Below are 24,178 nucleotides of genomic sequence, written 5' to 3'. Positions count from 1 at the left end.
GGGTTGGAAAAGGAAAACAGAGTTTCTATGGCATGATGACAATGACCAACTATCCGGTATTCTGGTAACTCATGTTCATTGTTTCATATTCTGTAGAACAAAGAAATGAAAAGAATTTATCTTCAAGATCTTGAAATTCAGTCAGTTGGTGAGTGGTTCTTCTGGGTACATTGGATTAAAAATTGGCAAAACATTTTTTGTTAACCAAGAATATAGAACTTTGAAACAAATTGAGTTGTCATATTAAAGACTGCGAGACAAAGATGACCAATTGACTGAGGTAAAAAGAAATCATCGCAGTCATCAAGTATGATGAGAAAATAATAATGATGAAGAGGTCAGCTGTTGTGGGTTACAACACAAACAAAACTTGATGGTTTTTTTGACAGACTAGTCGTTAGCCCCTGGAAAATCCACGGGTTCGCCCGTCCTTTTTATACCGCATTCTGTGCTTCTCGCTATTGCGCAGCTAAGCTACCATTTTGCGTGACAGACAGACGGACGAACGGACAGACGTATACGGGCATTATAATATAGATGTTGTTTAAGTGACTATGAAAAACACCCAACTATTAGAAATATAGTACGAGCAATCCAGCTAACTTTAAAAAAATTACATCTTGATAATTCACAAAACCTAAAGATTATTGTGATGGTGATACTACAGCTGAGTTTTTTCAAGCGCAAATTGTATCTTTAAAAGGCAATGGGACATTATCCCTAGAAACATAAAGTCCTCTGGTATCAGAAATGATGGCTCTAAGTGAGTTTGCAAATGCTGGATGGTGCATTGCTTCAATAACAAAAGGTGTTTTTGATCTGAAGAAAACTCTTGAAGTCTTGTGCTTTACAGACATCAAGTTACTAAAAGAACATATTCAGAGCAATAAGATTGTGAAAGATTTACAATTGCGGGTTGACATACCAATTATTTTGTTTTGTAGTACCCTAGCAAACAATATCTTAGAGGTGTCATCATAGTGCACTGGATTACACAGGGAAAGAACTATTTTACTTATCTATAGGGGTAACAATCTGAGTCTAAGACAGAAGAGGAGAATCATATATTAAATCATGATCAAAAGATCCTATACATTTTCTTGATCAGCGTTTCAAGATCTATACGATAAAGGCAACAGGCATAAAAATTTCTGAAAAAATTTTTTTGGGTTTAACCCGGCCATTGCTGACGTCAGCAAAATTTTTAAAACCTTGTATCTCATTAACCGCTCATCAAAAGCACATGATAATATACATTTTCTTGATCAGCAATTTAAGCTCTACACAATAGAGGCAACGTAAAAACAAGGTTCTAAATTATTTTTTTTTAAGGATGAGTTGCTGACGTTATCAAAATTTAAATGACGCTTTTTTTTCGTTTTTAATCTGCACAAGTGGATATTTCCACGAGCTTTATCGACTAGTATATTTTTATTCAAACACAAACAATCAATAATAAATAATCAAATGCCGGCGAAACAACACGTTGACTTAAAAGTTGTTGAAGAATTTTTAAGAAACAAAACATATCCGAACGATAGAGCAAAGAATAAAGGGAAAAAGGCAAATTTTAGAAGAACATGCGGAAACTTTTCACTGAAGAATGGAGAGCTTTTTTACAAAGACTTAAGGAAGGTTGTTTTTGAAGAAGAGCAAAAGATAACAATTATTCATGACATTTACAAAGTAATCGGTGAAAGTGCGAGTGCGAAGACTATGGCTAGTCATCGAGACCATGAGTCAACGTATCAAAGGTTAATTGAAAGATTTTTTTGGTTTGGAATTGTGATGATTACATCAAAAATTGTAAAAATTGTCAACAGGAAACATGTATAAAAAAATTGCCCCAGAACTTCATAGTATACCAGTTCCAAGTGAAGTTATAAAACAAATTGGTATCGATATATGTAACCTAACAGACGTGGATGGATACAAACACCTCATTGTTTGTATCAACTATTTTTCTAAATGGTTGGAAGCAAAGCCTATCAAAGATAAAAGCACATCAATAGTAGCACAACATATACGAGATCATCTGTCGCCATGGCTGTGTAAAAATTCAAATCAATGATCAAGAGAAGGAGTTTGTAAATGAAGTCCTGACGACCCTACATCTGACCCAGGCACAGATCAGCAAGTTACATCTGCATACCATCCTCAAAGCAATGGTCTCTGTGAGCGTTAAAATCGGACAATAAAAGACTCTTTGATGAAAGTTCTCGAAGAAAATCCGAAAAAATGGCCTAGTATTATCGAGGGTATACTTTTTACACATAGGGTTAGTGTGCACTATTCGACAAAGTACTCGCGTTTTTCCTAATGTACAATCGAAATCCCGTTTTGCCGATAGATATTAAATATGATCTTGTCGATGACGCTGTAGACATTGATTCAGAAAATGAGCCTTTTGTCATTGCGACGTTTCAAGCTGTTCTCTACTCAACAGCTAAACTTAGAGAAGCCGCATACAATCAAGCTAGTCTGAATATAAAAAAAGCGCAAGCTAAGCAACAAAAGGACTATAATAATCGTCATCGAACACCAAAAGTCGCGTTGCCTATCCGATCAAAAGTTCTTATGCAAAATCACAAAACGTTAAGATATGAAAGGAGGAAATTTTTTTTACAAATGGATGGGACCTTACACTCTAGAAACACTTACCAAAAGTGGACTTTGTGCCCTTGTAAATAAAAGGTATTCTGCTAAAGTATAACGTAGGTTTGCTGAAACCTTTGTACTCAAACCGAGAACCCCGAAACCCTGGCAACCAAGACAATGAGGAACAAGGTACTACGATAAATCTTGATAAATTACCAGATGAAATTCTCGAAATGATTTTAATAAATGGCACAGCCTTGGACACATTTGCTTCTATTATTAATACATGTAAACGCTTCAAGTCTTTATTAGAAGGGAGAAAGGAGGATATTCTTCCGATGGTACATATTAAATTTCTAGAAAATATGTAGAAACGATCAAACAAAATTAAAGTCAACGTCAAAGAAATTTCACAGTGTTTTGGTCAATCTAGTGGTATTATTGAATGCATAAGCAAAGGCATTGGAAAAAAGAATTGGCGCTCAGCATGGTTGCTGTTGGAGAAACTAAATCACAATTGATAATTTAGCGGGCATTTTAAAAAAGGAAGACAGTTCTTCAGAGTAATATCCAAGAATCGAGTCAACAATCAGCTTTTGATGATGTAAAGGTATTTTGGCTACGTAACGATTTGTGTTTTCTGAAGCAAGAGGATCATCGCATTTTGTTGTCAAGCGATGGATGGTTAAATGACTGTATTATGGATGCAGCACAAAAATTGATATGGAAAGAAATTGGTTCAGATGATTCGTATCAATCAGTGCTTAATTCTGAAAGAAAAACTAAAAACCAGTACTATGCAGTTTTACAAGAGCATGTTCAGCTCCTTCGTGATGGATCAAATCATTGGTTTCTAAGCTTTTGCTCAAATTGGCGGGTTCAAATTTGTGACAGTCTTAGATCAAAGTTAACTCGTTCTTCAAGAAAATCAATTCAATCGCTTTACTATATGGCTAATGGTGAACAACTGATTACGTTTCTTCCCGTTCAAAAGCAACAAGATGGCTACAATTGTAGTCCATTTGCTGTTGCATATGCTGCAGAGCTCTTTGATGGTTAATCTCCTTCAGAGGCAGTATTTAAAGTCGATGAAATGCGAAAACATTTGATCAAATGTTTAGAAATTCGAAGTCTTTCTCCGTTTCCCAAAGTATCTAGTACTTGGAATATTTTTACATTTTAAATTCGTCTGTTACACAAAGCAGTATTATTTTCTTACTGCTTTTTTGATAATTTATTTATTTTTGTTCATATCTTTGTTTTATCGATTTTCTAATCTTAAACAGTTCTTCTTCTATGTTTTTCTAGAGTGTCAAGCTCTAGTTATTTTTACTTTGTTTGATACATTTTTTACACTCATACAACAAATTATTATTATTTACTTTAAAGCATAATAATGTTCATTTTTTATTTATTAAGATAGGGGAGTAAAAATTTCCTGCGGGGGGGTAATAATTTTCTGGTAAATAGATACTCCCGCGAGTAACAATATTCCAGGAAATAAGTACTGGGAGTACTTATTTCCTGGTAAATTATTACTGGGGATTAAACTTTTAGGGGAGTATATTTTTACGGTGACCCTGGATTTTTAATATGTGGGCGGGATATACGGATTGTGAGCATTTTAACCAGTTTGTAGCCCCTTTAAGTGGAAGAAGAACTTGCTGTATAACAACACAAAAAAATTTCTTGGTGCATAACTAAGTTTTTGAGCATGTATTTATTTTATCTTTTCACTATGGCAGCTAGTTATTTAATAGTTCAAAACAAGAGAACAAATTTATCCAGACATTCTTTTTAGTGAGACAAATTATTGTTCTATGGCTTTAGCCGGTAGAACTTATAAACTGGTCTTTTTGGTTCCGTTTTTACTACAGAGACTAGTGTAGCACAGAAGGATACCAGTCTAGTGTAGTGTTACGGAAATTATTAGTTTTTGAGACCCCGTTTACACGCATTTTTTCATGCCGGCATGAAACTCCTACCGGCATGAGTTCATTTCGGTGTCTTGAGGAAACCCCATTACTGATCGCATGTCAAAGCCGACATGAAATTTCATGCTGCCATGATTACATGCCCGTCCTTAAGACAGGCATAACGAAGCTGAATGACACAGAAATCAAAAGCTATATGTTCGTTTATTGAAGAAAATTTTTTTGTGCCAGTGCAATGGCCAGCATGTATTTGAGGCAGGAGCGATTTGTGTGCACCAAAAAAAATTTCATGCTGGCATGAGTTTCATGTCGAGTACGTGTAAACAGCCTCTGAGTGTTATAACAGACTACTCCGTTGCACAAGGTACAAAAACCTATCATTTTTACAAATAAATCATTTGACATTATTATTTTATATTTAGTTGGTTTCGCTAGTACCAAACTACAATGGTTGTTTTTTATCTTTTAAGTGATCTAAAATTTTAAAAAGCTAGATTTGTATTTCGTACAACAAGTTTCAACAGGCTAAAATTCGTTTTAAAAAACGAAATAAATCAAAAATGTAAGCACCTTTTATCTATGGACAATTTCAGGATCAAACAAAACGGACAACCTACTAAAATGTGCATCAAATGCCTTGATGCTCCAAGGGCTGATACTTTAGAAAAACGTCGGAAAAAATATGGTAATGGTATAGTGTGTCTCTATTGCAAAGAACCTAAATTTGACTTTGAGTATAGGATAATCGACAAAAAATGGCCAAGATTTAGCACAAATTGCATCGAGTGCCTGATTAAGAATGTGAAGAAAGCAGAGGTATCCCGACAGAAGTATTTCGACTGGGTGTATCGGGGCATACTACCATAATGGTCTTACTATATGTTGGGAAATACCCTAATTCAAAATTTTCTGTCCATCTTAAAATTTATTGATAAATAAAATGTGTATATAATAAAGAGACAAAATTAGTTTTTTTTAGAAATGCAATCAGCGCAATATACAACGCTGTATCAGCACCAGTAGCATCCACTACCAATGCTCTTACCGCTCGATTGCAGAGTGTGCGGGATACTGTTAGTGATTATTACAACAAAATAAAGGATGGAGTAAAAAAACGAATTAACTTAACACTACATAATGAAATCGAAGCTGAAGCACAGGAAGACTATCATGAGCCCGAAGACAATCAAAGAAAAAAACATTGATGAAAATGATATACAAATGTTGGAGGATGGGAATCGTATCAAGACATGGCGGTTCAGGAACCTTAACCAACCGCTTACGCGTCCTATAATGGATAAAATCACCCCTAATTTAGACATGCGCATAAATGTTTCTGTGATATTCACAAAGGTGGAGGTGGTGTATCTCTCCATCACAAAACTCAGAGCTCCAAGTCGCTACCAAGCATCGCAGAGATCGAAGCATTCATAGAGGAATGTGAAATGAAGCATCTGGATCTGGAGGATGGTGAGTTTTGGAGTAAGGCAATATTTACCACCAGTCAGAACCATCGAGGCCCCAGGAGCATATGAAGGGAAAATCATCTTTGATCATGTGCAGATCAAGATCATAAGAACGCGGATCCCTTCCAGACTGGCTGTGAAAGAAGAGATGTACATACGCTATAGATGGTAAAATGGAAAGAACAGACAATCTATGCTTCTGGAGATGTTTAGCGGTAATAAATAGGGCTAATGTAGAATGTGGAGCAGAACGCCTAACAAAGGAAGCTTTTGCATTAGCTCGAGGGTACTGTGAGGACTCCAAGCTAAAGAGTAAGGACGTGTGCCCTACAAAGCAGGTGGATCTGGAAAGTATTGCAAAGCACTTTAACATCAACATCAAAATATATGAACCTAAGACAAACAACGAGAAAGAACCATGGCTACTCGTTTATGGTCAGAAGCAGCATAAAAAAGGATTAGATGACATCACTATTAGAATGTTGAAAGGCCACTGCTTCGACATTAAAGATATCAAGGTGTTGACAAATACATTGGAATGTGAGGTATGCGGTCAACTCTTCAAAAAAGCCTGCCACCTTTCGCGGCATAAGAAAGATGAATGCAAAGGAGTCAAGACAACAATCATTTGTAAAGGAGCGAAAGTGAAACATATGCCGAGCAAGTCGGAGAAGATATTTTATGGTGAAGGTAATAGCTATGATGCATCTAAATGAATAGAATACATGTTGAGGGAAACTTGAAGACATATACATCATGCTTTATGTGGTCATGGTGGTGAACGTGTGATACGTGATGAAAAAGGAAAGGAGTGGAAAGTAGACGGTTATGATCCTACAACAAAGACCGTTTACAAGTACCACGGATGTTACTGGCACGGATGCTCGTGTCAGCCAGAATGTTATAAATAACGCTATGAACAAACGATGAAGAAGGAGGCTATGATAGAAAAACAGGGATACAACCTCATCACAGTGTGAGAACGTGAAAATTCTCCCAAGATCAACCAATATTTCAACAAAAAATTCATCCGGTATCCTCATTATATAGTGTTTGATTTCGAGGCCATCGCGTCTTCTTTGAATTCCCAGCTAAAAACATCTGATTTGACATACCTTTTGAGGCATATACCGGTAAGTTTTGGTATTCACAATAGTTTGAATGATAATCCAACGTTCGTAGAAAATGAAGATCATAAAATTTTATTGAAACTTTTTATGGAGGAGTTAGAAAGGAGACACACTCTTATCGTCGCCAAGGTGGAAATAATGTACCAGAGACCTACAGATTTCGACATGCTTCACAAAAAGACCCAGGATGCATGGAACGAATGGGTAAACCAGGTAGCTGTGATTGGGTTCAACAGTGGGAAGTATGACTTAAATATAATCAAGCAGTATTTTGTTGAGCAAATTGCTCAAGATGAAAGTGAAAAAATAAAAGTAGCCCAGAAAGACAACAATTATATGTTCGTGACAACATCTAAGTTTAGATTTCTAGACATTAAAAATTTTCTTGCTCCTGGTATGAGTTTAAAGCGATTGTTCAAGTCTCTGGAATGCAAGCTTCAAAGGCTTGTATTCCCTTACAACTGGTTAACGAGTTATGACAAGCTGATCCATGTCGGGCCTGTCGATCACGAATATTTTTATAATCAATTAAAGGGTAAAAATACGATGTCACCCAAAGAGTATGAAGAATTCTGCACAGAATTCTATAATCGAGGTTGTGACACAATGATGAACTGGTTACGTGAATACAACATGGGTGACGTTGAACCCTTCATCGAAGCAGTTGATAAAACGAGACGTCTATATTACGGAGATGATATTGACATTTTGAAAGATGCAGTTAGTATCCGGGGGATCTCGATAAGGTACATGCTGAACAAGAATCTAAAACTAAACCCTAAGGTAGAGCTCTACACTCCTGCCTGTACCTGTACGGAATGTACGAAGGACGAGGGTTATGAGCTGTTACAAATGGGTATGGTAGGAGGTCCAGCTATCGTGTTCACTCGATACCATGAGTGTGGTGTTACAGGTATTAGATCACATGTATACAAGAAACCAAAACAGTGCAAAACAATCTTGGGACTAGATGCAAACATGTTATATCCTAGCACACTGATGTATGACTTCCCCTGTGATAAAGAAAAATTGTTCAAGATTGATGAGCCTAAATCGCCGGAAAACGTTGATACACTAACACGACGAGTGCAAGCAGCTTCACGGTTTGCGTTTGCCCAAGTGGACATTGAAGTACCCTAATTGCATGATAAATTCTCGGAAATGTCACCTCTATTTGTGGTAAGGGAGATACCAGATAAAAAAATTCCGGATCATATGCAAGATTATTTAAAAGCTATGGAGCACAAGCATATTCCTGGTACACGTAAGCTCTTGGCTGTGATGAAAGCAGAAAAATCTTGTTATATACACCTGTTCTAAAATGGTACCAAGATCATGGTTTGCAAGTGACAGCGATCCCCCAATTCGTTAAGTATGGGCGAGGTAAACCATTCGCTTGGTTCCCTCAAGAGATTGCGGCTGGTTGTAGGCAAGCTGATAAAAATCCAGACAAGCGGATAACTGGAGATACAGCCAAGCTGAAGGGTAACTCGTTCTATGGGAAGATGATCGAGGATCTAGCAAGGCATGTGAATACGATGTTCATGAGTAACGAAAAGAAGGTTGATCAAGTGATGAGATCTCCATATTTCGAAGACTTGGAGCCGATAGGCGATGCATACAAGATTAGAGAAGGCAAACGCAAGTGCAGCATTGACAGAGCCTACCAATGCGGGATTGCAGTGTACCAACTAGCCAAGTTACGTATGCTTGAATTCTACTACGACTTCCTCAATAAATATGTAGATCGTAGAGAGTTCGAGTATATTTACATGGATACAGACTCTGCCTATTTTGCCATCTTTGGAGAAGAATTGCGAAATGTTGTGCGTTCTGAGCTGCTCGGGGAGTACGACAAAGATGTGAAAAACTGGCTGGTGACTGACGATCATTCAAAACGATCAGGAGGATTATTCATACCAGAATTTATCGGGTTTAGGATGATTGCTATCACCGCTAAGTGCTACTTCGTCAAAGGGAAAGAGGACGTCAAGTTTTCATGTAAAGGGATGTCAAAAAGCAAAACGAGATCACATGGCAAGGATATATGGTGTTGAAAAGACATCTACACACTGCGAAAAACATAGGTTTCCAGGTACACAGCCAGGGGGTGATCACCTATGAGCAAAGTAAGCTAGGGCTCTCAGTATTTTACGACAAACGTCGCATCCTAGAGGATGGTGTACATACAGTACCTTTGGAGTTGTAATCGCTATATCTACACTACGAAGCACAACCTGGAGTCACTCCTCATCAGTATGAAGCGGTAAATACAAGATCAAACTCATTAGCCTCATCTATTCAAAAATGTTTACAACATTTCTGAATAATCAAGGGTTTTCTGTATGATGCGCAAATGAGATGCCTGGTGATGCGTGATTTGCCAGACATGCAATACTCAAGGTATACTCAAGAATTGTGGTACCAGGCTTAGTCCTTGAGGAAGGGTAGGGATGTGCGGGCGAGAGCATGACTTACCTTGAAGCAGCCGTCTAGCCCCGGTCTGTACCACACTGTGTCATGTTGGTTGTGCCATGTCAGTTAAAAATTGTGCCAAAATGTCAGTAAAGAAAAATGTGCAGGAAAGGCCTCCGAAAGTTCACACCTAAAAAAGGTGTGTTCATTATTGCGTACACGACATTCTGTATAGAGTATCAAGAGCAAGTAGGCTAAGCCTGCAAAGCAGGACAGCACTGAAAACCATCTCAGAGATGGAATGCCAAAGGCTCTGAGTGGGATACTCGCAGAATCAAAAACCTCTGGGTTTTAAACAACAACAACAACAACAACAACAACAAACAACAATCAAAAACCCAGAGCTTCTCCTAAGGGAGTTTTGGTATTTTTCTTCAAAAATAAAACATGGATGTATATCTATGTATTGTGATAATTATACCTTATATGAATGTACTACTCTGTTTTTTACGTTTTCGATATATAATAAATAAAATGACTGAACTTGCTAAAATATTTGATGTTGTTGATACTCCTGCAGAAGCTCTGCAACAACAGGAAATACCAATCAATAGACGCCAATTATTGAAAGATGGAATCAGGGAAGGTAAAGCACATTTTTTACCAAAAAAGTGTACTGAAGGCTTCGTAGAAAAGGCACCAGACGATGTCATCGAAAAGGCATATGCCGAGTATATTCAACGAGAAATTCAGGATAAAGGGAAAAAAAACAGGCCAGGCGTTATCTGAGCATGTAGTAAACTTGTATTCAAATGCTGTAAGCAACCTGATTTGTATCGACTCTGTTCAAAAATTGAGGAAAATTATTAAAAAATCCATGACTGACCTCGGTATTGTGTTTCATGTTACATTTGGTAAATTTTTAGCTCCACTTTTGGTTTTGGCGCACATTGCAAATCATACCAAAGTGCTTAACGAAAAATATTTGAAAGCATCAGGCACTCAGCTGTCCAAGAAATATAAACGGCGAAGATCGAAAAGAAGAAAATAATGGGAAATAATCTGACAAAATTAGCTTTAGGATTACACGAATTATATGATCAAGACATTGCAGTAGTGTCGCGCTTTAAGTGTAGGAATCGATGGAATACAAGCTTTGACACATGGCTCAGTCATACTCACTCCACCTGTGGGTAGGTTCCCGCCAAATGTCTGTGAGTTGGGATTAGGTGAACAGTTTTTGAAATATGTTTATGAGAACTGAAGGAGAGCTTTGCAGAGCGCATGGTACAGCACAAAGCTATTTAAATTTTATAGAGGTACATCTTCTATAAAATGAAGATCGCGTTGCCGACGGTAAGAAACTTGCTGAATGGAACAAGAAAAAAAAGGAAAACCTGCACAAGAAAAAGGGTGAAAGTGGTCAAGTACCTGAGAGTAGTACTTCAACAAGTACCTCACCAAGTACCTCATAGTAGGCATGGTGTTTGGTATAAATTTTTTAAGCATAAAAAACAGCAGCAGCAACCTGAAAAATCATCAGAGCAGCCGCTTCCTGTTGAAAAAAAGTTCAACCCCCAAAAATAGACATTTTTTAAATGCGTTGAACCCTATAATAAATGTCAAAGTTACACCACAAGAAAAAGAGATAATCGATATGTTGTACGAGACCTTGCTAGATCTCGGTTTCACTTTTGGATATGCCCTGGCAGGGAAGAAATTTTTAGGGATCACACAACCCTCTGCAAAAATGGACACAAATGATGTGTTGAAAAGCACAATGGGTACGTGATCGTCAAGCAAAAATCGACTGGTATAATAAACAACAAGAGCTGAAGAGGCAACCCATGGAAGATTTGAAAGATCTTGATAAAGGGATGCGTGAATTCTATATCGCTACGATCGATAATGCACCCAATATTTCCAATTTTTATGTACCTTCCAAACATCAATAGGACGGTGAAATCACTTTCATTGTAGGATCCCTAGTTCTTCTGTGGTTTGCGGCGTATAAATATTTGTAATAAAAAATACACATTTTAACATGTAATAAACATGTCAAAAGTAAAGAAGTCAAAAGCAACGCGCTCTGCAAAACATATCGTCACAGAAGAAGAGGCAGAAAAATTAGGCAGTATTTACTATCAGCCTGAACATCTTTGGGTTGGAAGGAAAGCCATCAAACTACTATCTGACGAGAGTAAATTACCACGTAAAAGAGTCGTACATTGGTTGTCTCGCCAGCTCCTATGGCTATGACATATTCAGGGCCAAAAAAAGATTGATTACTCCCATTTTACAATTACAAAACCGAATGAAATGCATCAATTTTATCTATTGTATATGCCTCGTGACAAAGTTTATAGAAATGTCTATAGATATATCCTGACAGGCATTGATGTCGCTTTAAGATATAAGGTAGCGAGACCATTGCGTACGAAAAAAGACAGTGAGGTCACAGACATGCTTAAAGACATATACAAAGCAGGACCTCTGCGCTATCCTACAATTTTTGAATGTGATAACGGCTCAGAATTTAAATTTGATGTGACGAAACTTTTGGAAGGCAAAGGGGTGGAGATTAAAGGGGTGGAGATTAAACAAGCTACAACCAAGTATCATCACACCCTTACAGCATTTATTGATTCGTATAACAAATTGCTTGCGAAAAAAAATTCAAACCTCAAGATGCACAAGAGTTGGTCATTGAGGACTAAAGTAAAATATGGGTGAAAAACTTATATCCTATGGTGAAGAATTTAAATAACACCAAGACTGCAATGATTGGAATGAAGCCTTCAAAGGCCATCAGGTTGGAAGATGTACCACTTGTAAAAAGTGAAGGGTTCCCTGAGGAAAAACCTTTTCCTGAAGATGGGTTGTATTTATATTTGTTGCGGCCCGGGGAGGAACATGGTCAACCAACACTTTTTGGGGTAAGAAAACGTATAGATTAGATCGCATTGTGGCGGACCTGAATAGCCATGTGTTGTATTATTTGAAAGACGGACCTGACCATAGTTTTGTTGCAGAAGAATTAATGCTAGTACCAGAAGATGTAGCAATACCTCCAGACTATGTAAAAGGATTGTAGATTTCTTGCATTAACCTTTGATGTTGATCTTGGTTGATTGAGACCTTTTGTTGTGACTCACAAAAAGTCACACAATTATCGCCTGTGCTGCTTACACCATATCGATGTTAAACATCCCTTCAAACAGCTCTCACGTATCTTCATCAGGTAATGTGATGTGGTTGTGGTGAAAGTTGTCTGTACCAAGAACATCTTCCTTGAAACGACACCATGCATGAACAGCATTGAGATCATCACATTCTGGTTCCCTTGCTATCATATTAGGGAACTTTACTCTTAAATCGTTTAGCGTTTTTGTGAGTTTTTTGGGTTGGCATCCGATCACATAGTGGTTATGTCTGCCTGCTTTTCCATGCTTGTGAGGATCGTTTTTGTCCACTACGCATAGCACCGTGTCAATAAGAACTCGATGTGGTATGTGTCTTTGCCGTAGCTCCAAATTGTCTTGCTCAAGAATAGCAACCTGTCTATTTCTTTCATTAAGATCATCTCCAAGGAGAGCAATTGCAGCATCTTTTTCTTTATTTAGCTCCTATAATTTTTCAACACCTTTTTTTGCAAGCCACCTGGTAAATTGCGCCGCCTTCGGTTTTCTAGAATGACACACAATCTCCAAGGCGCCATCCAGTGTCACGAACAGATCGGTGGAGTTTTTTGAGCTACCACAGACGTAGTCGGCGAGTATACCCTATTTCTGCCCGCGATGCTATCATATGGTGATTAAGGCTATACTGCCTAACATTTGAAATCCCTAATAATCTCCAAAGATCGGCACTCTTGAAACGAGGTCGTAAATGCTTATCGGATAGAGTCTCAATATTTAAATTAAAGGATTCCTGGATTACAAGAGATATTTTTTTCTTGTAATCTTTTGAGCTGAAATTTTTTTTTAATCCAAGATAAAAAAAATATATGTTCCGCATTGCTATCATCTTGTAAGAAACTTCACTGCCTGCTATAGAGATAAATTTTGTTAATGATGTGAAATATGGAGAAATATCGGGCGCATCATGGTTATATCGTATAAAGGTGCATCCCAAGTCTTGCTCGATATGTTTTTCTCTTTTTACTTCGTAGTCAATATCTCAATCAATATGTCCAAATTCATCACAGCACATTGACAGCTAATCTGTACTTTGGGAAGTACATGTAGATCTTTCATCCATCGACATGATGCTGCAAACCATATCTTCACCATCAAAACCATTTATTTTTCGAATTTCTATGCCACAACGTCCCGCAATTTTAATAGTATCCTAACTTTTGCATCGCACCAAGATTTCCATAGCATCCTCAGCAAAAATGAATATATCATACCTATTTTTAAACGAAGCTGATCGGGAAAGTTCATATCTGGTTCGGCCTTTAATATTTCTGTATGTTCTTTGTATATCACGAATCCCACAATATTTACCAACTGGCTTCGTTTAAACCATGGAACCTGACAATCGTCATATATAATTTCTATGTGTGGGGCAAGCACCATAACAAGCTTTTTGGAACACATCTTTTTGTTATATCCTTAGGTCGAACAGCGGCAATAAATTGCCGACAACATAGTCATTTGCAACGGCAATCCCTCAGCAATAATTTGTCGACGCGAGAGAGTGAAGCGTCACCAATTTTGAAAGTTCTAATTTTTTAGTTAGTCTTACTTACCTTTTAAATATCAGTCTTTTTCAGGAGAGGCGTGTGATTAATCGCACGCCTGAAAAATAGAGTTTTCAAAATCAATCTATAAAATCCATTTTGTAGCGTGTGATGGCAGCCCTCAAAATAATTTTTGGACACTCGTCAAACAAAGTTTCCTGTCACATTTCGTCGGACAAAAGGTCTGATAGATTTCAGTCTTGGTCAAAAACTTTTAGTCTCAGAATTATTGAATAGTCCTGGTCCTTTTAATCCACGAGCAAGCCTATTCATAGTCATCCTGACCATCCTAGCTAATTCACCGACTCCTAACTTAGTTAAAAGAACTACGTAGACATAAATCTCTTTTGCCTGGCCCCTTCGTCGTTGGTAACCAGGTCTTACACAAGAAATCCAGCCATGCGGTTCTTAACTAATGCGAAGGTCAACACCGACGGAGCACGGATGAATCAAGTCTGCAAAACTGCACTTACATGCGGAACAGACATTTTATCATGGATTTAATTGTAGATAATTTCTTCATTTTACAAAACAATTGGAAACCATAGCAGGTCCGAATTTAATGGATTTTCTTTATGCCGCAAGTGTTATTCAAACAATTTTAAAAACAAAACCCACGTGTGGTAAAAAAAATTTTGTTAAAATGTAGCTGAACTTTTCGAATGAATTTTGAAGTTTTTATTTAAGCCACGAGGATAAAGATTTTTTGTAATTTGAAAACGAAGAATATTTTTGCCTACTGGCTAGTGATGACCTGAAAAATAAACAATAAATTTATAAAAGTGACAGTATAGTCATGCATACTATTTCGGAAATGCAGAAAAGGAAGTTAAGATTGAGAGTTTGGGGTTCACGATTCAAAACATCCCCCACACTTTTCTACCGCAAAATGAATGCGCAACAAAGATTAGCCTCAGCATTTTTTTGCCGTCGCGAAATTTCGAGGGCTGTCGAATCAGATTTTTTTGTATAGACAAATCTATACAAAGCTTAACATACTTTCACGCGTTCCTCCTCCTGGCGCCATGTTATCACAACGAGGTATCATTTTCATGTCTCAAAAAAAAGCAATAAAGAACAGGTTCTTTCAGTAAAACTGTGTTTGGTTGGGTGTACCAAGATTTGGGGACACCCTCCGAGACCAGTAATAGTGTCACCTAGCCACATTTAATACTTCTCGGGAACGAGTCGCTAAAGGGCTTTTACTCCTTCTCGTTTATTTGGCACAAGCGCTTGGTGAATTGACAACACGAGCAATCACGCCGTTTTGTGGACTAAATCGATCCATAAAACCACCATTCACTCGAGAATTTTATAGCTTCTAGGGTCTTTAACCTAATATACAAGCACGCATGTTTTGATTCGTCCAGTTGATCGTTGACATCTTTCAAATTACTCTCATTGATCATATTGGTTTCGTCATTAATAAGGTTCATATCAAGCGCTCGTGCGAGTACCACACAAACAACTGCTTTTTTTGTCTTCGAAGATTTTTTGGTAAAACTGTATAGGATTGTGTTAACAGCCACAAAGAGTGCTTCCTATGCCTCCCTGAAATTGCTAATTCAAGCAAGGGTTGTCTTTTTTTATCGAGAGATTCGTCTGCTATACAGTCATTGATAATTACAGGGTATCTTCACCGACTAGTCGCGACGATAATTTTTCTATCAATTCAAAAAGTTGATTCTTGAGATTAATAAGAAACACATAGTCATCTTGCCAAAGTGAGGATCTCTTGAGATAGGTGCTATTCCATTGTATAGTTGGGCAGAGGATAATGATATTGTGAAAATGCTTGTTGTACTCACCTTCTAGAAGGTCTAGAACACCCTGTGTTTTTCCACAACTAGTCAGGCCAGAAAATATCGCCATATGTGGATCTAAAACAATGTCTAAGCTCATTTATTTGAAAGCGATCTGCGATTAATACTCCACACTGTGGTATTTACCATTGAGAATATTTAATTGAGCGTCGCTCAGCAAATAGACATAACATTTAACATCCCCTGTTCCATCCGCCTTCTTTGTCATATGTAGAGTAATACCGTCCAACAATCTCTGTAAAGGGCCCCCGCTACCATGTAGGCTATGATCAGAAGATGAACGAAAATCTACAAAAAGTGCATATTTTTCAGTCGCGAATTTCCCTATCGTAACTGTTGAGTCATGTTTACCGAAGAGATTCACAATTTGCTCATAATGATCTTTTCTAAGCATGGCATGAGAGTAGAGTTCATTGGGTTCACCCTCAACAGTGATCAGGATTTTTTCAATATTGGGGTTGTAAAATATTTCGTTAGCACTGCTATAGGGATTAACTTTTGATGGATCTACACAGAGCAATAGGACTCATTTCAAACTTTTTGCAGGGGGGTCAATTTGAAAATTGTTACTGGTATCCTCCTTCTTCATTGCGATCACCTTGCTTCGAAGTACTCTTGAAGGGTAGTGCTAAACAACTGTACCGTGATACCATTTCACCTGTAAGCTTGTCGTGGTTTACTTTATCAAACTCTGGTGCAATATTGCTGATCTTGTGTGCAGCATCTGCCGCTTTTGCTGCCGTAGACCCTGAAGCCGCTGTACCTGCATCTTTGATAACATCTCCATATGATGCAAAATGTATCACAAATTGTAACCGATTGTGTAATCCAGGCTGGTAGAATGGTAAACCTCGGGTCAATTCAAACATTTCTCCCAGAGGGATACAGAACGTGTTTCCATACAGTACAGCCTTTTCTTCATCAGTACCCACATGATCGCTAACTTTCACCTGCAAAGCACAGATCGTACCATCCTTAGGGTTTATACCTTCTTGAATCAATTTGTTTTCAAGTTCAAATTTAGAGAGCCAGAGATCGCGATAGACAGCGAAAACTCTGTAGTCGTTGATACTTTGCACATGGTTTCCATTTAATGTAATGAGCAGGCTCTCCACCAGACTCTTGCCAATATTGCTCATGATAGTACGTTTCGTGTTTGTACCAGTTAGCTCCAGATCAAATAATAACCGAAGACTTTCTGGAAAAATGACATCATTCTGCCCCATATTGGGAACATCCACATACAAATCCTCAATCTGATTGATTGTCGATGGGACATAACTCACCTTCACACGCTGTTTTTTTGCTTTAATTGCGAACATTGTTTTAAGTTTAGCGTATGGATCGAGCGTTTTTCCAAATATGTTAGTCATACTTTATTATTACTTGTTTTTGTTTAAAATAAATGGCTGATAATCCAAATTTGAAAGGAGATTTTACACCAGAGAAAAATATTCCAGATAATCCTGATGATGTATCTTTTAGTAAACCCGAGGACCTTGCCCAGCCTGGCACCAGTTCAACGCCAACATCTGAAGAGCAAAGAAAGCAGGAGGGCACCAAGCTAAGTAGTCAGATGGAAGAGATCAAAAGATCAAAGGTCAACTCTTTCTACAAACGTCTTGGCAAAGAGTTGGGGTTACCAAATGCGAGACACTACGACGACTTTAAAATAGGAAAGAAGAAGCAACGTAAATCTAATCAACTCCTCTATGATGGGAAAAAACTAACGATAGAGGACGGTAGTTTTCGTACAATCAACATGATAAAGACGGATCTACGCATAAAGTGTCTGAAAGCCATGGATTATACTACGCCTAACAACACGACCAAGGAAGACGAAACTACGCATAACAGGAGCAAGGAAGCGGCTCAACAACTTGCTAGTGAAATAGATGATATCAAAAATGCTGAGAATATAGAAATAAGGCCAACTTCAAACAGTGAGGGGGAACTTAAAACTATTGGAAAGTAAGACGATTTTCTATGATAAGATCGCTAAGGCAGAAGCCAAGGTGAAGAGACTAGAAGAAAAAAAAAGAACAACCTGGAGTATCCAAACAACAGATAGAGATTTGAAACACGGATATTGCAAACAGCAAGGAAGACATGGAAAATCTACAGGATCAAAAAGGGGCCGTGCGGGTGGCCCATGGTTTACTATAATCCAAGATTCAAGGCCAGCTCACTGTAATTAAAAACACACTTATGAAAATTGCGAAAGACGATACACTGCTAGCTGAAAAATTAAAGATCTTGATCAAGGAGCAGGGGATCACTATAGCAAGCATTTTTTCAGCCGTAGGCTTGTTAATAAGCAACATTGTGCTGGCAGCTGCAGGAGGTGGAGCGGCAGTTGGTGCTGCAGCGGAAACTGGCGGTGGTAGTAAAAATTTTTTACAAAAACAACTAGAGACCTGGAAATTTTTTAAAATATTTGGCAGGGAAAGCAGGGGTGGCTCTTCCCAGAATTGTAGGGACGGTAGTATCCTTTTTTCGAGTGGCAGCAAAAGTTGTTGAATTTGTGGCTAAGCACCTATACATGGCAATTGCTGGTGCTGTTGAGATTGTTGTGGCCTATGTTGGGAAGAGAGGTAGATATAGTCTAATTTGTTGATCAAACACACTAGACTACATATTATGCTAACATATGTAAAGCAAAATAACACCTACCCCTGTTGAAATCAATGCAACCTTAGTATCATCGTGTTGCCCTGCTTTTACCCAGTGCTTCTCTTGCTTAGGTGGTGTTGCTGTCACAGTCTGCGTCTCTGACGTGTGACTCACCTGTGGTGCCCGATGTTTCATCGAGGTTTTGCACTAGCATTAATCTTTGGATACTGATAGAGAAATAATCCTTGCTGATCAAAATTTTGTTTGCAAAATTCACGATATTTCCAATGTGCAGGTTCATATCACTGAGTATCATATACACACCATGGGCAACACTAAAATAAACCTTGGATCTCGCATACTTCAAGACATTTTGGAATTGAGCAATTTCCTGACCCGTATCGCTAGCAGATTTGACTAAAATCAAAACGTGTTGTAGAGACCATCACTGCCGAGCAACGACCGTGAAGCCATCTAAATCTCATTTTTCACAGCAAATCGCCTGCACTTCTGATACCCCACCTGTCAATGTCACATAGCCTATGAAGATCGACCAAAGTATTATTTGTGATGGGTTAACCATTACAAATCATTATCTGCCATAGTCAACCTCGTATCCTACCACTTCACCAGTATCTCCATTGGTCACTAGGTCCCCATCATGTACTACACGTCGCAATTTTTTAGCGAGTTGTCGCAAATATTTTTCAAGATTTTTTTCATATGCAATTTCAACGCAAGGTTTGCAATAAGGACCGTGTCTGTATTGAAGCATCCTTGTATTTGATTTTCCGGGTTGCCTCAACAAGATCTTCCTTATTCAGTGTAGAATAACGAGGAACTTTCATTAATTTGGCTTCTTTTCATACTATATAAATGCAGGTGATGCAAATAAACTATAACTCAGTACTCTCATCATCCTCAGATTCAGATTCTGTAAGATAATTAGCACCATACCTTTCAACCTCTTTGTATTTACACTCTTCTAGGTAGGCTTGTACATAATAGTTGCAACCCTGTCTATAGATGCTCCCTATTTTAATGATGGCCGTATTTTCGTATGGTCCTCCTTGAGGTGGTTCCCTTTGCTTATGAAAATTTGTTCTAATTTTACCTTCCCATTCCTTGATCTTAGGATTGATATAACGGTCTTTTTTCACAATTATGTTGGTGAAGCAATAACCTCCCAAATCCTCCACTTATTTTCAGTATGTCCTCGTACTTTTCTAACCATTCAGGATAGTCACCAAGATCAAACGACATAGTGAAAGAGGAAGTCTCGGTGTATTGAGAGACACCCTGGGAGTAGCTATTTTTAGGGGTTTTTATCAGTAATGCTGATAACTCGTCTTGGTCATGATATCCAATCACAAACCTTTTATTTTTTGGTCAATCACTGTTATATATAGTGTATTCATGATAACAAGGCCAACATAAAAGTTTACCTTTCACCACAAGTTTCCTCCCACATTTGCACCTATCATATATATCAAGTATATATTCACAATGACATGACACTGTTCTTGCATCGTTTTATCAATATTCTCTTCTTCATCAACCTTACCCTTTATTTTTTCATTTTCTATTACGAGGCCTGCAACCATAATTGGCATATAGAGCCCAATAGAGATCGCAACGCCACTAAAAAATATTTTCACCATACCTTTAAATGTATTGGTACTACTCATTTATTATGTACAAATTTTTTTATCAATTACTCCCACAATTTTGAAATCTCTTGCTTCTCATCCTCCGTCATACACCAATCCCAATATCGATATGGATGCCAAGCTACACGGATTAGCTCTTTGGATAGGCTGTAAAAGTATTCCGCTTTATGCATCGATAAATTATAGTCATCGGTCCACATCTCAAACAAGTCCTCTTCATATAGCTGGCTGAATTTATTGTGAATATTTCTCATCGCCCTCTTCAAGAATTTAGCCCATTGCTTATCAAAATAGATCGCCGTGTTTGCCATTCTCTTTATTATAAATTTTTTGATAATTTTTTTTTAATTAGGGTATTTCAATTACTCTCACAATTTTGAGATATCTTGCTTTTCATCCTCTGGCATACACCAACCCCAAAATTGAGCTGGATGCCATGTTAATGGAAGTAGTTCATTTTTAATTTTAGCCTCCTGTGCTTTCCGCTGGCGATATGTAGTCTTGATCCGTGAATTGAAATTTGAGAGATGTTCAGTTTTTTTCAAAATTTGAGGCGTAATAAACCAGTCCGGAATATACGTGAGCATATAGGGATCCTTTTTAACTGCTTTGTTGCACATTTCCTGCGTTTTAAAGCAATCTGGGACATAATTTATTATGTAAGGTTCAGACATAGTGGCTTTATTACACATCTCTTGGTTTTTGAAGCAATCTGGAATCTAGGTGAGCATTCAAGAGGATTTTTCAGAGGGTTTGGTACACATCCCTTGCGTTTTTAAGTGATTTGAAACAAACGCAAGCACATAGGGATTTTCCTCAACTGCTTTGGTGCATACAGTACTGTGAAAAGGTTAGTTAACATCGTGTTCATGTAACAAGCGTGGTGCACACGAACCACGATAAAATCGTGGTCTTTATGTATAACAAACATTCAAACATTCTATCGTGGCCACCACGCTAATATTATTATTTCCATGAAGGATCGTGTGTCCCACGATTATTTTCGCGAGCTCAACGATTTTTATAACCAGTATAATTTAATTTTTTTCTTTTCAAAAAAGTCTTTTATTAAAGTTAATTTGTTTGTTTCAGGTTTTATCAGGTTAAAAAAGCATATTCGTAGTTTTTGCTTGGTGTATACTTTTTCGTCATAGACGCGATCGTATTTTTACGAAATGTCATTTATCTAGAAAAGCTAAATTTGTCTGCACGGATAGAAATGTTTTTTAAGATCGCATTTTAAAAGTTTAAAACGAATAGCGGCGACAGAAATGTTTTTTAAGATCGCATTTTAAAAGTTTATAAAAGAAAACCGGCGATAGAAATGTTTTTTAGATCGCAACTTATAAGTTTATAAACGAATAGCGCCAATAGAAATGTATTTTTAGATCGCATTTTAAAAGTTTATAAACGAAAAGCGGCGATAGAAATGTTTTCTTAGATGGCATTTTAAAAGTTTAAAAATGAAAAGCGACGATAGAAATGTTTTTTAAGATCGCATTTTAAAAGTTTAAAACGAAAAGCGAAGATAAAAATGTTTTTTACATCGCATTTTGATTCACGAACGATTAAAATCTATTATGTAGCTAGCTTTATGACAACAAATTAAAACGTGTTAATTTATTTTTTGCCATCGGTTTTTTGATTTAATTGATAAACTAACGGTCTTTGTTTTACAATAGAAATTATCTATCGTGGAAGCCACGATGTAATATTTAATTTTCGTTCGTGTAGTCCACGAAACATGATCGTGAGGTCCATGGTTGTTAAAAAAATGCGCATCTTGGACTATCGTGGTTCGTGCGTTTCATGAAATAAACACGAAGCACGATGTTAACAAACCTTTTCACAGTACTGTATTTCCGGAGTCTTGAATCGATCTGGAACATCAAAAAGGCACCAGGGTATTTCATCAACTGCTTTGGTGCACATTTGAATTCATCTGGAATATCCCGGGCATATAAGGGTTATCTTCAATAAACCTGCCGCACATTTCCTGAGTCTTGAATTGATCTGGAACATTTTTAAACCAACTCATGTCTCTTTTATTAAAATTTTATTTATCAAGAAATTTTTACACGAACAGAAAATTATTTTGCTCCACTTGCGCATGATGACGTCAGAATCTGTCGGATTTATCGGATGCCGTTGGGTTTTCCAAATTTATTTGCGCATGCACAGATGGGGTGTAGGGGGAGAGAGAGAAGTGGGGGTATTGGAGGATTTGAGGGTAGCTGCGCAGATACGTGCAGGTGGGATTTTCTAATTTATTATATACACAGTTTTACAGGGGTGTAGGGGGAGAGAAAGAGAAGTATTGAGTGACCCCCTAATCTACTGATTTTGGATGGGTCTAGACTTTTTTGGGCAGTTACAGACAAAAACCCTAAAAAAAAACCCAGAAAAACGCCCGTGGCTGCCCTCACATATACAACGTTTTCGGCGAGTTGGCACCCTCGTGCAATTCAATGGCAGAAGTAACTGATCTTTTTCTTGGAAATCGACAAAATTAGATTGCAAATTTAATTTTTTTTCCTTTGAATTGTAATAAAATTTTTTCGAATTGCTAGTCCTTGCTAGAAATTGCAGAAGAAAAGATTGTGAATTTTAGCGATAGTTGCAATCTTTAATTCCGCAATTTTTTCATCAGCAATATTATCTTGCACCGAAATTTTAGGACTATGACATTAAGGAGGGGACGCACCAGATTCTTATGTTAGCATTGAAATGATGCAAATAAATTTAGGGGAAAATGACATGAACCGTGTGGGAGAATTTAATATGTTAGTGCCCTTTTTTAGCTAGCTAGCTAAGGCGGACGTCACAAATATTTGGTGTTAGAGTCACCCAACCGACCCTAATTTTTGATCGAAATTTTTGATATACTGAGTCGAAAAAACTAAAATGGCAAAATAATATTATATTCTTGTTGTCTTCCTACAGCGATTACCGACCATTATTGTTGTGCTTCGCTTAAAAATGCGAAAAGGGTTCTGAGAACGGCGCGCGGAAACTATTTGAACGAGGTGCCAGAGTTATTATTATTAAATATCGGCGATTTAATGGTGCGCGTTAATGGTTAGATGGTTGGATATAATTTTTTTATTTTTTGAGTTATCATTTGCCGACCGACGGACTCTATTTTTGGTGCTCAAATGACTAACACCAGATATGTGGGACGTCCGCCTAACTGGGTTTTATGCTGTATAGCTAGCTACCTAGAAAACTGAAAGGTTGTGTTTTAAAATAAAAAATGTAAAGAAAATGACAACTTACTCGTTTTGATGGTTCTAATTTAACATGGGTAACATCACAAAACTCTTTTTCAAGTTGATAAGTTAATGCAATAACTCTCAAATCAACAGCTGATAAACTTTTAAAATCGCCAGTTTTCTTGGAAAATTCAGTTGCTAAAAGAAAAGTTCAAAGGTAAGATGCTTAGCTTAAGGCACAAAGCTAGCTAATTGCCATTAAAAATTGCCTAAATGTCTAAATATAAAGTTTGCTGACCAAAAAGAATTGACTCAGCGGATGGTTCTCGGAATGTTATTTCGTACGGTAGGACGGCTAGCCGCTGTCTCGTTGCAGCATCTCGGATTTCACTAATAACTTCCCTTATCGTAAAAACACCATTACAAAGGTTTTGGAGGTCCACGTTTCTTAAGAAAGCAGCAGAATCTGCTATCAAACATGGAAGTTTGTCTTTTTCATCAGCGTAGACTACCCCTTCTTTGTCAGCCATGTTTTGAAAGAGGTATATGTATTTCGCGGAACAGGAATTCAAC

General features: G+C 37.6%; 1 protein-coding gene across 1 annotated transcript in view; it reads right to left on the bottom strand.

Moving 5' to 3' along the window:
* LOC130613810 (RNA-binding protein NOB1-like) overlaps positions 1–24,163 on the bottom strand; it is a 29,651-nt gene extending 5,488 nt beyond the window's left edge. The window contains exons 1-2 of the mRNA XM_057435153.1: positions 23,904–24,163; positions 23,670–23,803 (exon numbers count right to left, since the gene is read on the bottom strand). Coding sequence (XP_057291136.1) covers positions 23,670–23,803; positions 23,904–24,135 — 366 coding nt within the window. The 5' untranslated portion in view covers positions 24,136–24,163. The remainder of the gene's footprint in view (positions 1–23,669; positions 23,804–23,903) is intronic.
* Positions 24,164–24,178: the final 15 nt, after the last annotated feature.

This window comes from Hydractinia symbiolongicarpus, chromosome 11 (genome assembly GCF_029227915.1).
Source record: "Hydractinia symbiolongicarpus strain clone_291-10 chromosome 11, HSymV2.1, whole genome shotgun sequence".
NCBI lineage: Eukaryota > Metazoa > Cnidaria > Hydrozoa > Anthoathecata > Hydractiniidae > Hydractinia > Hydractinia symbiolongicarpus.
This window is presented reverse-complemented; position numbering and strand designations above follow the sequence as displayed.